Here is a 13,077-nt window from a genome sequence, read left to right on the forward strand (position 1 = left end):
CTTTAGTAAAATTAAGAATTAATGAACAAAATCATAACTACAACATTAAAGATCCATGATTTTATTTTCTGAAGACACTCTGAGTGAAAGATGAGAAATGGAATAATGTTAAATGAGTTATATACCTGTGGTTACACATTAAGTCCTTGGATAAAAATGCAGCTCTGTGGCATAGACAGAATTTAAATCCCCATCACACAGAATTGCATCACACCGGTCCCGTGATAATGAATCAGTAAAACCTGTCCACTTGTTTTGTCAGCATATTTCAAAATAAAAGGATTTAAAAGCTTGAGAAAGTCATCAAGTTTAATTCTACAGCCTGAAATCAAAATCATAAAAAAGTTAATGACATAGAGATAGCAGAGAACAGTCTCAGAACCATAGACTGTCCAGTCATTTTACGAGAAAAGGTTAAACAAATTGCAACAGAAGCAAACTCAACTGATTTTGTATCCTCAGCATCTCCTGAGTGAGGGAAAAAAAAAGCCCAGAAGAATCACATGAGGGGAAAGTTTCGAAAAACACCCAAACATATCCCATTTATATGCATATAAAAACATTTTTTCACGTGAATAGGGTAACATTTTTAACCTTTAGATATCACCATGAAAATTACTGAGTTGATAACTTACATTAAGACAAACAAAAAATGTATTACAAGTTTTTTGAAATTCTTTGTTAACATGAGCAAATTTGCATAGATTTGCATAAATTCCACCGTTTTGACTTCACATGTATATGAAGTTGCTGTGGTGGTACCGGCATGAAAATTGGATTGAGTTGACTCCATCGGTCAACCGACAAGTTGACCATTTTAAATTTCAAGATGACTGCAATTTTTCAAGACAGCCACATCCTTAGTAGAGCAGGTATGACATGAGCCAACAGTGCATAATCCAATTACGTATGGCTAATTTGCATACATACAACACCTGATCTAAACATTGGGTAGAGCAGGTGAAAACGTCTTGTTCAATCTTGTTAACATATTACAGTTAAAAAACTTAAGGAATGGAACCAATTTAGGCTACCCATGAGCATTAATAGAGACGGAGAATGTCATACCTGCTCTACTAAGGATGTGGCTGTCTTGAAAAATTGCAGAGTCATCTTGAAATTTAAAGTGGTCAACTTGTTGGTTGACCGATGGAGTCAATTCATTCCAATTTTCATGCCGGTACCACCATAGCAACTTCATATATACATGTGCCGTCAAAACGGTGGAATTTATGCAAATGTATGCAAATTTGCTCATGTTAACAAAGAATTTGAAAAAACTTGTAATAAATTTTTTGTTTGTCTTAATGTAAGTAATCAACTCAGTAATTTTCATGGAGATATCTAAAGGTTACAAATTTTACCCTATTCACGTGAAAACATTTTTTTATATGCGTATAAATGGGATATGTTTGGGTGTTTTTCGAAACTTTCGCCTAATGGGATTCTTCGGGGCTTTTTTTCCCTCACTCAGGAGATGCTGAGGATACAAAATCAGTTGAGTTTGTTTCTGTTGCAATTTGTTTAACGTTGACCCCTTTTTTGGCCCAAAATTACTGGACTTAATAAAGGAACATGACAGATTTCTGCTGACTATCACCTTTCACAACACAAGGTTTAAAATGTTACCCTATTCACGTGAAAACAATTTTTTATATGCGTATAGCTAAGCTAAATGGGATATGTTTGAGTGTTTTTCGAAACTTTTCCCTATGGGATTCTTCGGGGCTTTTTTCCCCTCACTCAGGAGATGCTGAGGATACAAAATCAGTTGAGTTTGCTTCTGTTGCAATTTGTTTAACGTTGACCCCTTTTTTGGCCTAAAATTACTGGCCTTTTTAAAATTACTGGACTTACAGGACTTACAGGAACATGACAGATTTCTGCTGACTATCACCTTTCACAACACATGACTCAGCTCTGTGTTTTTTGTGTCAGTCACATTAGCAAATTGAAGTTAGTTGGAGAGTTGGAGATTAAGTAACGGCCTCAAAGTCACACATCCGGTCATGACTAATTGGCTGATTAAGACATACGTTGCATTGATTTAAGTCCACAGTTGAAGGTCGGGTCATTGTTTCCACAGACAATGATGAAGGTTCAGCTTTGTTACCAGATTTTAGGCCCTGATACTTTACTTACGATACACATATTCCTAAATTAAAGTCAGATAGTACACCGCTCTAATGTTAGGTTAATTTAATTTCAGAAACAGAAGTGCCAAAACATTTGAAGTGAATGAATAAATAAGTAAATTCAGAAGCATAATTTTTGAAACAATATCAGACTAACACATGGGGCCATATTATGTTAACTTAGAAGCTAAGATAAGTGTGCAACACTGTGTTTATTTCAGGACAGAGCAACTAGATAATGTAATCAGGTCTGTGAGCACGCACAGTTAAATGTGGTTTGAGTAATTCAGTCTTCCTCTATTAGAACAGACATGTTTGGGGACATGGTGTGGTACGTTGCTGTAGATCATAGTGCTCAGTGTCAGTGGAACACGCTGCTGCACGTGGACCAAAGGTTTAAAACCTGATTAAAGGTCTGATGTTTCCATATGTGCAGTCTGATTGTGTCATGTTCATCTAAAGTGAGGGCATGCAGGGTTATAAGAACTTGGTGCTATTAAAATTTCCTGTGTAATCTATAGATCATTAAGCTGCTGTAAATAATTGACATTCAGGAGGATGAACTGGTTCACCCCTTGAACCTTAATTTAATGATCTGAGCTGACCTGAATATATCTGATCTATGGCCATGGCTTCTCTCTGCTCCATCTCATTTTATTATGATGTATGAGTTCTTTTCACTTTCAAGCCAACATGACTGTGTCCATGTCTTCACGGATGATCAATACTGTTTTTAACACAGTGTCAAACATGAGGACATGAGGCCTTCTGTATGTAAGTGTGGACCATGAAATGTTTAACAGCGCCACCTGCTGATTAAATGGTTGAATCACATGATGCATGAAAAGCAGGCAGCTGGCTGATAGTTGCTTTCCGGCCCTCTATGGGCCTCTACCATAGGCCTCTACATCAGACTCCAGACCACAGGGTGTCCCAGGGTCTTCCATCTGATACATTTGCTTTCAGATTTTTAATTATCCTGCAGAATGTGTCTCATTCAAAGAAAATATCTCAAGACCAAAGAGATGGTCATCAACTTTCAGAGGTCTAGGTCCATCCTTCAGCCAGTCGTTCAGGGGAGGAAGATTGAAGTTGTGCAGTGGACTGGTCCCTGAAGACTGATGCCACCTACTGGAAGGAACAGCCAGCTCCTTTTACTCAGGAGGCCTTGACTTCAGTGGCGAGATGCTATTTGTTTTATCAATCAACAGGGATGCAAACGGGTCAGGACCAAAAAAGAGAGGAATTGTCTGGCGGGCGGGCGGGCGGGGGGGGGCCTCACCATTAACAATATCACAGAAAAGTCAATTTCCAGTAGTTCAACCCCAACCAAGTATTGAGTGCATATACAGTAGATGGACATAGTTTTCAGAAGGCCAACATTTCTAGATTAAAAATGCTTTAAAAAAATAAAAACCATTGCAATATTTCAATTTTGGAGATACTGATTTTTAGGTCTTCACTGAATGTTAGTCATATACTATTAAAATAAACAGAAGAAATAAAGACATGGGATTTAACATCCCATTCAGTGTGTAATGGACATATAGGCCTATAAAATGTGTTAGTTTCACTTTAATTGAACACATTCTACATCGCGGAGGCGACGTCTCTCCTTCACCGTAGAAACGGGGCAGAGCTCCGTGGGAGACACCTGCCTGACACAGCAACGGACATGCATGGGGGGGGAAACGGCGGCGCCGTCGCACCGAATGCACGCGGATACGCGCCGCTTTGGGTAACGAGCGCGCACGTCGCGTCTACATTGGAGGTGAATAGGAAGGATGTTACCAGTGTAATCAGAGACAACCATGAATGAGTTGTCGCACACACTGAGGTGAGCAGCAGAGCGGCCGCACCGTGACCACGGTCCGCTCCAGCCTGGTGTCCCCATTACGCACCACGCGTCTTTTCAGTCACTTGTCCAAGTTCTCCTTTACTGTTTTTTTTCGAGACAACACTCATTCTCTCTCTCTCTTTTACCGGCGGTGTCAGCTGATGTGCACATCTGCAGCAACCCAAACAAATGCACATGTTACTGTTGACTGGCTCTATTCCAGCCACATGATTGGTTCGGCGCGGTGGAAATCTCATTATCATTGGTTATTTGTATTGTCTGCCAAAACATGGATGAATGAAACCTATCGACCAAGTCTCATATTTCTATCGAGGAAAAGTTATTTCACAATTTATAGACACAACACCGACAAGCACTGAGAGCCGCATGTTGCAGTGACGTTATATAGGCTATAAAAAAAATAATCCGCAAATAATAAACCGACGAAAAGGTGCAACTTGCCACTTCTTGTCGATGTATTATTTGCGGGGGCTTTCGGGGGATCTGGTGACGGTGGAGGATCTGGGACTGATTGACTGTGGACCACCACCAGTCTGATCAGGTCCATCACAGCACAGCAGCTGCAGCTCTGCCCCGCTGTCACATGACGCATATCAGCGCAATCTGTTTACATTAAACCGACATCAGGAGAATAATGAGAATTATGATTAAAAAATATATATTTGTTTCGAATTTTGGCCCCTGGATCATGATTTTTTTGGGCGCATTCTTGGTAAAAAAAAATCCTCTAAAAAAAAAAGACAGTTGGGATGCATAATGTGTCTCATAACAGTATACTGTGCGTCACGTTATCGTCCCCCCCCCCTCTGTACTGAGCTGGCCGGTACTGGGTATAGCGTCCTGCTGATCACCGCGCTGAGGCACCGGCCGGTCTGAGCTGCGTTCATGTGCCGACTTTAAAACTCTCCAGTCAGTGACCTGGTGGCGGCTGTTTTGGTCGTCAGCATTTTATCCACGCAGCGACCGTCCACGGCTTAGTGGTGTTTTATTCTAGGGGTCGGTGGTGGCTGTGAGACAGCAGCGGCTCCACGGTGAGAGGGGGGGGGGGGGGGGGGGGCAGCTTCTGCTCACCTGACTCTGTGCAGCTTCTTCATTAAATCCAAACAAACAGTCCGACACAGCGACGCACTGCTCCTCGTTGACTCTAAAGTCTCTGTAGCTCATCAGCCCGGAACTCGCCGTCATGGATCAGAAGCGACGGCGGCGTTTGGCCTCAGTGTCTCGGACTTCCAGAGCAGCTACAGCAGCGTTGTGACCTCAACCATGGTTGGTGAGAGCAGAAATGTTGTTGTAGGCCTGTGCATATTCTCATTTGTCCAGGTCATAGTATTTCAAAGGAGGTTAAATCGAAAGCAACTGGACTTATACTGAGTCTCCACACCAGATAGTTGGACCAGTCCCAGCCTGGTCAGATGCTACATGAACTGATGAAGCCTCATGGATGAGAGGTGAAACGTCTTCCTAGACAAATAACTAAGTCCAGTTGAACCTCCTTTGAAAAAAAAAAAAAAGTTGTTGGCGGGCTCGTGAATTTTTTTTTGAAACGAGTGAAAACGAGCGATAAATCGCATTTCTCGCGTATCTCGCGTTTGGTTGCGCGTAAAAGCTCGCGCGAAAAAAAAGCGTTCCTCGTGTTTGAGTGGGAAGCCCCTATGGGTCTTCCCACTCAAACACGATGAAATAGACGAAGACGCGAGGGTCCCATCGCCATAAAAGAATCGCGTGTATTGCGTCGCAAAAAAAAAAAGTCGCGTATACCGCGTCTCGCGCCTAATCGCGTCTTTGCGTCACGGCCTTTTACACCGCGGACGTAACGAATAAACGGTGACGGTGTGAACGAACAACATAGAACAGGACCAGACGTGGCGTTGTTTCCTCTTTTCACCTACAGCTCCACTCTCCCTTACTTACACTAACTACTGTTATTGTTGAGGCCAGAGAATTGTGGGATTTGTAGTTTTGGACCAATCGCAGGTTGTGCTCTTTCTTTTTTGTGATTTTCCTGGTTCACACATGTATTTTTTTTTTAGGGGCAAATGCGAGTGAAATGCTCGCCCATGGTGGGCATAAGAAAATTTAAGACCTGTCTAAAATTATTTAAGACTTGAACACAATAATTCAACAAATTTAAGACATTTTAAGGCCTAAAAGTGTGTAATGGACATAGCCTATATAATGTGTTAGTTTCACTTTAATTGAACACATTCTACATCGCGGAGGCGACGTCTCTCCTTCACCTCTGAAACGGGGCAGAGCTCCGTGGGAGACACCTGCCTGACACAGTAATGTACGTACCGACTGCACGCGGATACGCACCGCTTTGGGTAACGAGCGCGCACGTCGCGCGTCAACATTGGAGGTCGGCAGTTATCAGTATGATCAGAAACCATGAATGAGTTCGCCTCAGTTTCACGTGATTGTCACTGTCAGCCTGTTAGAAAAACATTTTACTGACCCCAGCTGAGACGCTGAGACCCCCCCCCCCCTCAAAACAAAAACTCTTCGGATCTGAATGATTCACACAAGTCACCTAATTGGTCATGAAAAAAGCGAGTTTCGCTTTTCGGCGCGCTGTTTGCATCCCTGAATCAATGTGATAACAAGCAGCTTTTTTAAAATGCTGACTCTGGACCGTAGAATTGTTGTTGAGGGACACACAATGAGATGCAGAACTTCTTGACAACACCAACCGCCCTCTACACAACATCCTAGCAGGTCAAAGAAATAGCTGCAGCCAATGTCTTGTCTCACTGAGAATGATGAACTGTTACTTGAGACACTTGAATTAACTTGGGGATAAATAAGCTAGGCTATACATTTAAATAATCATACAGTCTGCATTGTTACTTTAAGGATGGAATTTGGCTTAAATATCTACAACACTGGATCATTAAATTAAATTGCTTTTTGTTCATTCACAAAAATCTGTCTGGTGTTAAGGATGACTGTTATTTAACTAGTCAAACTAATTCTAGATCACTCAAAAAGCAACTTTGAATGTTTGACACAGTTTATAATTAAGCGGACAGTCACCGCTGCTCTATCCTACTAAATACCATTAGGAGTTCTTTTCATGAGGACATTATGCAATGAAACAGCTTAACACAGTTGAAGTTTTGTTTTTTATAAATTTTATTCAGCCTTTGAAAAAGTTTAGTCGAACAGGCCGAATCCCATGTCGTCATCGGACTCCTCAGACTCCTCCTTCTTCTCTTCCTTCTTCTCCTCAGCAGCTAAAAAGGATATGTTCTTATTAGCACTGGATATTATTTCATGATGCTATATTGAGCAAAGATTATTCAACAGCCCCAACACGATAACTCTTGGCAAATAACAAATTTATCCAAAACTACCACTCTAAAAACAAGCAAACTGAATAGAAATTATACATATAGATTACATTACTTACATAATCTCAGAAGACAAGATTAAAGTCACGTTAAACTGTGTCGTTTTTGTAACATTTAACTCTATCAGCCAAATATGTTTCATACAAAGTCATGGTAACGGCACCGTGTGCCAAGTGTCACTGATGCGGACAAACAAGGTGCTAAGCTGCAATGCTCACCTGCAGCAGGAGCTGCGGCTCCGCCTGATCCAGCACCTGCAGAGCTGGCAACGGCTGCAACGGCACCGCCTGCTGGCATGCTGGCCAGTTTGCTGTAACCTGAGGAGACACGAGTTGGCACACATCAAGCACCAGTGAAAACACGGACAAGTCAGCAGCCAGAAACAAGATAGAGGTCAGAAACTGTTTGTGGATATTTGCCAATTTAGCTGCAGTAATACTAGTACAGACATCATCTTTCCTGGTCTTAGAGCGACAACACCTTCACCTCTATTCTACAGTGTTTTGCCAAGGTGATACTGCCTCTGTCTGCTGGGCCATCATATACTGAATAATTCATTAAAAGAATAACACAAAGTATCATTTCTAAAATAAAACATCCATGAAAGCGAAATTTCTGATATTCATGACAATGTCACAGATACTGAAATACTTTAATATAGCACTTTGAGATTGTTTAAATGTAAAGTGCATTAGAAATAAAATGTATTAATATTTATTACCAATACTTAAGGCCTACTATCAAAACTTGTGATACTTGACCCAATCAATCCAAAGTGTAAACAATATGTTCAAATATAGAATGAAATATGAAAAAAGGGACATTGTGCGTGGTAAACGACATAAAGTTTGACGTAATTTTGAAATATCAGATATCTGTCACCTACACATCAATGCAACATTATATGCATTGATAATCTAAAATTAATGGGGTTTAGTTGCAGTTTAAAGCATCACCCACCCTCTGTAATTAAACCTACTGTGAAATTATCATTAAGTGCTCAGTTAACTTTTACTTGGGAAGAATTCAGGGATGAAACATCGACACCAGACAAGAGTTGTATACTAATATACAGTGTTCAACTCCTGTCTGATGCCCATGTTTCATTAGTAACACTGTGAACAGTGGCACAGTGTTAAACTCACCTGTGGTGATCACCTCGTTGACATTCTTGCCCTGGAGCTCAGTGATGACCTGTCAAGAGAAACCAATATATATAACATGAGCATCACAGTGTTTCATGACCATCCATTGGGCAAAACAGCAGCCACAACATCTGGAAACAAGGAGCTGCCCATACCTTGTCCAGGCGTGTGTCGTCGGCCTCAATGCCAACGCTTTCCAGGATCTTCTTGATGTCCTTGGACGCGGGGTTTTCATTGCCACCAAGGGCAGCGAGCAGGTAAGCAGCAACGTAACGCATCCTGAAAATGGTGAAAATAGACAATTCAAACCTGACACTCCTACTCACTCAGATTAACTGAGGTAAAACATTAAAATCACAAATGTGGTTTGTGTACATCATTTCTCAGAATATGGTTTTGTGCTTCAGGACTAAACAATTAGGCTACTTCAAGAATCAAAAGGAAGAAAAAAGTCTTGGGCTTTATTTCTTAGCAACTCTTATCAGATGTAAAAACATTCAGGATTTCATTATCACAGCCGCATCATCTTGTTTTAAACATGTGGAGATCATATCTTTGTTATGGTCCTCAGATGTACATTATATTATAGAGGTAAAGATGTAAACGGCGTGAAATCAAGTCTTGGTGAACTGAAAAGGATAACCAAGTGAGCCAACTCGATTTTTTCCATTACATAACATAAGGACACATATTGTATCATTATTTCTTAAAACAAAGTGTCACCAATAATATCAAACGTTTTGATTTGCATTTGTCTTCGACCATGTAAAACAGTTTAGTGCCGATTTGCTGCTCGTATAAACCGCATCTTTTCAGTGTGAGAGTAAATAACTGTTAAACTTAGTCTCACTTGTTAAACAGAGTTACATGTACTCGAATAAATCTGTTAAAATGGGGCTAATAAAAACAATATATCTGCAGTTTCAACACCCATGTGGCGGGGTGTGCTTGGTGCCGCTAACGTCAGCTAGCCTAGCCGTTAGCTGGTGACGGCTCGGTGTGTAAAAATGATAAATATCACCAGAAAGCCGCTCTATCGGGTGTTTTCAGTTGCCAAGACAAGAAGTTTACATATTTCTCGAGGTAAAATGGTTATTCTCTCGGTGATCTGTGTGTTAATTTCGTTATTAAAAGACACTCACTTGAGCTAGAAAGGCGAACGCGTGTTCACTCGGAGGTTAGCGCGGACAGAAAGGAAGAGGCGTCAGCGGCCGGAAACGGAAGTAACCTCCGTTTCTTCTTCTTCTTCGTTTGCTTAAATGAGCAGCACAACAAGGGGCGACAGCGACACCTGCTGTTCACTGTCTATATGACACCTACTGGGTATTACAATACAGAGCAGGGGTGTCAAACTCATTTTACTAATTGGACCTGTAAAATAATAGCATGATAACCTATAAATAAAAATAAATTTGAATTTTTCCCTTTGTTTTAGTACATTTGTTTAACTAACAGCAAGGCAGTGGACCATATCACCCCAGTCCTCAGATCTCTGCACTGGCTTCCAGTTTCTCACAGAATAGATTTCAAAATACTGCTGATGGTTTACAAAGGATTAAGTGGTTTAGGGCCAAAATACCTACATCTCTGGTCTCCTGCTCAACTATGAGCCATCCAGGCCTCTCAGATCATCTGGTACTGGTTTATAGGCGGGTACATATATGAAAAAAAACCACCTAACCCTAAAAAAATTCTAACAAAAGGTTTCTCAACTGTTTTTTATAGTATTAGATGTCCTTAATAACATACTAAAAGTTTACCAAAATTTGACCACTAGAAAGGTGTTATTTTCAAGATGGCGTCCAAGATGGATAGGAAGCCTGAGGAGACACCACAGGTGAATAGGGTAAAATTTTTAACTAACAGATATCACCATGAAACTTCCCAAGTTTATCACTTACATTAAGACAAATATTTTTTGTATTACAAGTTTTGTCAAATTGTATGTTTAAATATGTAAATTAGGCAATATCTCATTAAATATGCGCTAATTTGCATATCTGAACAATGGATAAAAGCCACTTTCAAAATTCTTGTTTTATTTTGTTGACATACTAGAGTCAGAAGTTTTTACAGAGGGGATTTTGGATATCTCTCTTTATCACTCTGTAAATGAGAAAATACTATAGCCCTAAAAATTCAAATATCGTCGTGTTTTTAGGAGTAAAATGTTGTATAAATCAGGCTATGAATGATATATCAACAATCCCCTCTGTAAAAACCTTCAGAATATAGAAAGGGATCAAACTGGAAGGTTTGGTGTCTGTAAGTGCTGCTGAAGTGGAGATTTCGGGCTCTTATACAACATTTTACTCCTAAAAACACGACGAAATTTGAATTTTTAGGGCTATAGTATTTTCTCATTTACAGAGTGATAAAGAGAGATATCCAAAATCCCCTGTGTAAAAACTTCTGACTCTAGTATGTCAACAAAATAAAACAAGAATTTTGAAAGTGGCTTTTATCCATTGTTCAGATTTCGGATATGCAAATTAGCGCATATTTAATTAGATATTGCCTAATTTACATATTTAAACATACAATTTGACAAAACTTGTAATACAAAAAATATTTGTCTTAATGTAAGTGATAAACTTGGGAAGTTTCATGGTGATATCTGTTAGTTAAACATTTTACCCTATTCACCTGTGGTGTCTCCTCAGGCTTCCTATCCATCTTGGACGCCATCTTGAAAATAACACCTTTCTAGTGGTCAAATTTTGGTAAACTTTTAGTATGTTATTAAGGACATCTAATACTATAAAAAACAACTGAGAAACCTTTTGTTAGAATTTTTTTAGGGTCAAGTCATATTTGTACCTGACTATTAGTTTAGTTTAGTTTTATTATGGATCCCCATTAGTCCTCACCTTGGTAAGGACTATTCTTCCTGGGGTCCTGGTCTTCTATCTATACCTAGAGTCAGAGGTAAACAAGGTGAGGCAGCATTTAGTTTCTATGCACCCACTATCTGGAACAAACTCCCAGAAACCTGCAGGTCTGCCAGAACCCTCGTTTGCTGACGCCTTTCATTAACTGCACTGTAACATTATTCTGTTATTTTATATCTTTTTTTTTTTTTACTATGTTTTAGTTGTTCTGTCTCCCTTTCTGTTTTACTTCTTTTTATACCTGTTTTAATTATTTCTCTTGTCTGTTTTTAAATAATGTTTGCTTTTTATGTTCTTATTTTGCTAATATGTAAAGCACCTTGAGTTGTCTTGTTGCGGAAATGTGCTATACAAATAAACTTGCCTTGCCTTACATTATTTAGATGTTTACACTTAATGAACTGTAATGTAATAATGATCCTTTTACAAAGCATACGAACAACCTGAAATTGTTCTATAAAAATATGTGCAATTTCAAAAATATTATGCCTCTTTTATCTTATATGTAATTTTCACACTTGGCAGATCATCAGGGCCGGATGGATTGGACTGCCGTGCCGCACGTTTGACAGCCCTGGTATAGAGTAAAGCTACTAATCCAAGCTAATGTGCTGAAATCAGGATTAAATAATGAAATGTTTAGTTTAGTTTGTTGAGTTGACTTCAGGATGCTGTGGTGCTGTTCTGCACTCATGAACACAAAATGAAACAATATGTGCACCGACAGAGTATACACATGGGTAAGTCATGGATAAAAGTTTAATTAATTGTTTCTGGAATTCTTTTAATTTACATTTTTCCCCATGGTATTTGTCACCGGGGGGAAAAAAACAAAACAATGATATGCTATTTTCATAAATTGACCATTTAATTTCTTGGTTTTCATGTAATAATTCTATTTATGACATTAAATTGCTGAATTTCTATTTCACTGTTTTGTGTTTTTTCTCTTCCATTTATGAAATTGTTCTTTTTTAGAGTAAAAAGATCCAATATACATCCGAACTACCGTCCTATAGCCTCTATTTTTAAAACAGGGATGTGTCTGATTCATTTTTGTCATTTCCTCCAGATTGTGTCTGATCATTCAGGTCTTTACATGTTGTCCTTTTAAGGAAGTTTTCTCTTCCACATCACTGGATGTATTTTAGAATTCATTAACATCTTGTTGTGATTAGAAGTTTGTGCTTTTATAACTCTCACCTCTCAGTAATACCAGAAACGTTTGATCTATAAATGTTCTTCCTCTCTGACTACTCAGCGTGTCTGTGTGTGTGTGTGTGTGTGTGTGTGTGTGTGTGTGTGTGTCTTATAACTACGTCAATATGAATCAATCCTTATTCCTTGTTTGCACCTTCTGCTGATTTGGCTCCTGATCCAGTTCGGCCTCCTGCTTTCGTCCTCAGCTCCCGGTGCTGCTGCTGTGTTTTTGCTCCTGGGTGTGATTGATTTCAGTTGCCAGAAGAGACATAGTGAACCATCCACACGTAAGAGAGAGACTCTGCAGTGGAAAAGGGTTCACACACACCTCAAGAAAACCAGCAGCTGCGCTCTGGTCTCAAGCTGTAATGAGAACAACCGGCTCTAATGAATCGCTGTCACATGCACAGTTTGGTTCCAGGCAACGAGCCCTGAACTACCACTGAGCTCCTCTCATCCACAGAGTGATGGGATGCATCTGGGTGAAACCACTTTAAA

At 39.7% G+C, this 13,077-nt stretch overlaps 1 protein-coding gene across 1 annotated transcript; it reads right to left on the bottom strand.

Moving 5' to 3' along the window:
- Positions 1-7,107: 7,107 nt before the first annotated feature.
- LOC311005783 (large ribosomal subunit protein P2-like) lies at positions 7,108-9,700 on the bottom strand. The gene is made up of 5 exons (XM_083998345.1): positions 9,631-9,700; positions 8,644-8,767; positions 8,489-8,537; positions 7,562-7,660; positions 7,108-7,226 (listed from the first exon to the last, which is right to left on the bottom strand). Exons 2-5 carry the CDS (start codon positions 8,764-8,766, stop codon positions 7,147-7,149), a joined length of 351 nt encoding a protein of 116 aa, XP_083854471.1. The 5' UTR covers position 8,767; positions 9,631-9,700; the 3' UTR covers positions 7,108-7,146.
- Between the last annotated feature and the right edge of the window lie 3,377 nt (positions 9,701-13,077).

The sequence above is a fragment of the Trachurus trachurus genome (assembly GCF_905171665.1).
Source record: "Trachurus trachurus genome assembly, chromosome: 3".
Classification (NCBI taxonomy): Eukaryota; Metazoa; Chordata; class Actinopteri; order Carangiformes; family Carangidae; genus Trachurus; species Trachurus trachurus.